The sequence below is a fragment of the Myotis davidii genome, unplaced genomic scaffold (genome assembly GCF_000327345.1).
Source record: "Myotis davidii unplaced genomic scaffold, ASM32734v1 scaffold167, whole genome shotgun sequence".
NCBI classification, from domain to species: Eukaryota; Metazoa; Chordata; class Mammalia; order Chiroptera; family Vespertilionidae; genus Myotis; species Myotis davidii.
This window is the reverse complement of record NW_006300048.1, coordinates 6,024,747-6,028,783: the sequence shown is the minus strand read 5'-3', so window position 1 is coordinate 6,028,783 and position 4,037 is coordinate 6,024,747. Positions and strand designations below refer to the sequence as shown.

Here is a 4,037-nt window from a genome sequence, read left to right as displayed (position 1 = left end):
TAGCATATCAAAATTGTGGAAAGCAGTAAAACCAGTGCTTCAAATAATATTTATAGCTTTAGATGCCATAGTATAGCAGTGCAATATATTTTTAAAATGAAGATTTAAAATCAGTGATATAAATTCCACCTTAGATATAAAAAGGAGTGCAAATTATACCTGATGTAAGTAGGACAAAGGAAATAATAAAGATAAGAGCAGAAAGCAACAAAACAGGAAGGAGGATCAAGCAGGAGGCCACTCAAGGACCAGGCCAGAGATGAGATGGCTTAGACCAGGACAGGAAAAGAGAAAAACACTGAAAATTCACAGCTTGTGACATAATTTGATGGTAGATCTAACAGCATTTGCTGACAGGTGGTATGTAAGGTGTGAGAGAAAGACAAGAGTTAGGGAAACTCTGAGGTCAGAGCCTAAACATGATAAGAGCAGAAAGCAACAAAACAGGAAGCAGAGGATCAAGAGAAAATGAACAAGTCAAAATTTGTTCTTAGGAAATATTAATAAAATCAATACAGTGCTTTAAAAAGGCAAATCATAGACTAACAAAAATATTCATTATATATATTCAACAAAGGACTTTATCTATAGTATATAAAATTCTACAAATTATGAGAAGACAAATAATACAATAAAAAACATGAAAGAGTTGGACAGACAGTTCATGAAAGAAGATACACAAATGGCCAATAAGCACATGAAATTGTGCTAAATACTGTTCATCAGGAGGAAGATGAAAATTAAAATCACAGTGAGATACCATTTACAACCATTAAAATGGCTACAATTAAAAATATTAAGGACACCAATGTTAGTGAGAATGTGTAACAAATGGGGCACTTACACATTGTTAGTGACCATGAAAAATGGCATTTTCTTAAAACCTAAACATACATTCATCATATGGTCAAGCAACTCTATTCCTAGACATTTACCTGAGGTAAATTAAAACATAAATTCATATAAGAATGATCACAGCAACTTTCTTCACAATAGCCCCAAACTTGAAAAAATAATGCCTATACACAGAAAAATGGATAAATAGTTGCAATATATTCATACAAAGAAATATTACTGAGTAATAAAAAAAGAATTAACTACTGATCTACATTAATATGGAAAAACTTTAAAAACATGCTGAACAAAAGAAGCAAATACAATAGATGACCAAATATGTGATTCCATTTATCTGTAAATCAGTTGTAAGTCAGGTAAAGTAATCTATAGGAAAAATATTAGAATGGCAGTTTCCTCTTGGGGGAGTGGGGATCGGATTGGCTGGCAATGAGCACACAGAACTTTCTGGAGTGATGGAAATACGGGTTACATAAGCCTATGTATTTTTCAAAAGCCATTGACGTGTACATTGATTTGTGTATTTCACTCTATGTCAGTTTAATGAAGGACCGTGTACAAATACTGAACTCTGAGTAGCATGTTCACTTTTCCCAATGGTAGAGGTGATTCGCATGTGGTGCTGCTTGAGAGCTACCTCTGTTCCCCTACTGCTGCTGCCGTATTTCAGGCCTCTTGCCTTCAGTCTTGCTCTCCACGAAACTGTCACCTACCTTGCAGCTAAAGAGACCTTGCTGCTCAAGGTGTGGCCAACAGACCAAGCGCATCAGCTCACCCAGCAGAGCGTTAGGCATGCAGATCCCGAGCCCCACCGGTCCCTGCTCTACATTTTAACCAGCTCCTCAGGAAACCCTCACTCTAAAGTCTGAGAAACACTAACACCTCACAGAGGCCGCGTGAAGGGCAAATATCAGGTGAAGGCAGCAGTGCCTGGCACGTAATTGAGATCCAATAAGTAGGTCTATGTTTTGATGGGAGGAAGGTAGCTCAGGTGTGATAAGGAAATTGTCATGGGAGGAAAAAATCCTTTACTAGTAAAGCTGTAGTTTCTTTTTTCCCCTTTCTTCTTCTTTTTCTTCCTCTCTCGCTCTCTCTTTCTTTCTTTTCCTTCTAAAGCTGCTGTTTCTTAAATCACATTCCAATAAATACAAATGCTCCATGAATTTGCAAGTGTGCTGGCAAACCCTGGGGAAAAACACGTCAGCTGACTTTCTCATAAAATAACTGAGAACAACAGCCTTTGTTTATATCCAGCTCTTCTCCAGGAAAGGGGTGGAGGCCGCCCTGATGATAGTGGTGGAGAACTCAAAAACATAGTAACATCTCCTGAGAGTGGAGCCATTAGGGCTGAGCAAGCCTGTCCTGACTTCCCCTCTCTCTGACCTCCCTCCATCTACCCCATGGGCCTCACGGCATTGCATCACCCTGGTGCTCAGATATCAGTCAGCTGCCTGAGGTCAGCCAGTGTCCACGCGTGGCTTCTAATACTTGCTTATTTCCACCAAGTATTACTTTCAACAGTGAATAAAATATAACTTAGTCCTTTATCTTAAGAGAGAAAAAAAGAATACCATGTACTAATACCGAGGAATGAGGACTTCAGTTGTGGAATACAGACTTTTCTGCTTAAAAAATGTAGCATGTTTGTCTTGCAACAAAAAGGGACGATCAATATGCTGAAAATAGTATTTTTATTCCATATTTAGATTCACCTAAGCAAACTATTATTTAAAGTGCAAGTTTTTATTGCTGTGATGGCAAATTGTATCTCATTGTGTTGTCTTTCCTGGTGGTGCTTCTGGTATTACTAACATGTTAATGTTTCCTGCCTTTTAAAAATCATTTTGATGCTCTGTATCTTGGGCTCACATTACATCGATGCATTATCATGCCTCTCATGCCAGGAGATAAGAATTGGCAGGGCTTAGAGAGCCTCTTACACAGGACCGGTTACCCCCCATCTGATGTGGATGAACAGGAGGAGGGGGTGGAAGAAGAGGCAAGCCCAAAGCTCCTAATAAAGAACAGTTAGTGTTACCCAGATTGTCCGCCAGAATGTAAGGAATGGGGAACTTCCACCTGGCGTTGGGGTCTCTCAGACCATTTCTGGAGTCCTGTGAAAAAACAAGGTGCAGGTCACCGGGAAGGCTCATCCCCTGGTCCCCTCTTCCACCAAACCCTCACACCGCAAATCATCTGTCACACAAGTCAACAATTTAGTAGCATTTGTTTTCTGATTATAAACGTGATAGTTCATTACAGACAATCTGGAAAAGTCAGAGAAATTATTAAGAACACAAAAAGGTTCTCCCCAAACTGAAATAGACGCTTTAAACATCTTCTCTCTCATTTTTCACTTACTAGGATAATTAATTGGACAAAGCAAATTTAATAATTAGACTCTTTTGTGATGTTTGCTATTTTTTTATCTGTTTTTGTCACCACTGACCACAGTGTAAGTCCTTGTGGGTATAGATTACAGATTAGATTCTGTCATGTCCCCCTCGGTGCCCGTCCCAGGGCTCACAGAGCAGAGGCCCGCACACATCACAGCCGGTCCCGAGGGACGTTGCTGTGTCATCGGCAGGTACTCACCCTCAGGAGGATGTCCCCTTGAAAGAGGTCCAACCCTGCGGCTAGAGGTGGATTTAAAAAAAAAGAAATATTTGAATGAACTTTACTAAAAGGCATTTCTCATCATAAAATCCATCTTTGCCATTATAAACCTGTAATTATTCACCTTTATCTGGTGAAAGTCTTTTTGAAACAATGCAAAAAATCCCTCTAATGGAGCAGATGTATATAGCCAATAAGTATCATATATTCTCAATCCTCTGTTTTCATTTTTGAAACAAGAACCTTTGTCCAAGAATTTTAAAATAACAGATGAGTTGGAAGATATCTTTTTGATGATTGACTCCACACCTCTCACACTTCAGTGGATGAAATGGATTCCTGAGACAGGAAGGGATGTACTAGGTGTTCAGCACTGACTGAGCCTTAACACTCCTGACTTCCCACCCATGGCCCCTTCCCTTAGTATACCATCCTTCTTCCTGACCCTCGGTAAGTGGGTTTATGTTTTTCTTTCCCATGAAAAGGCAATGGTACCCTCCAATACCAAGCAACTAAGGCTGTCACTGCACCATCCCTTTTCTTATTTCCATACATTTTCTCAACCT

At 39.5% G+C, this 4,037-nt stretch overlaps 1 protein-coding gene across 1 annotated transcript in view; it reads right to left on the bottom strand.

Moving 5' to 3' along the window:
- Positions 1-4,037, bottom strand: part of MEP1A (meprin A subunit alpha) — a 40,389-nt gene that overhangs the window by 32,621 nt on the left and 3,731 nt on the right. The window contains exons 4-5 of the mRNA XM_006776418.2: positions 3,451-3,491; positions 2,894-2,969 (exon numbers count right to left, since the gene is read on the bottom strand). Coding sequence (XP_006776481.1) covers positions 2,894-2,969; positions 3,451-3,491 — 117 coding nt within the window. The remainder of the gene's footprint in view (positions 1-2,893; positions 2,970-3,450; positions 3,492-4,037) is intronic.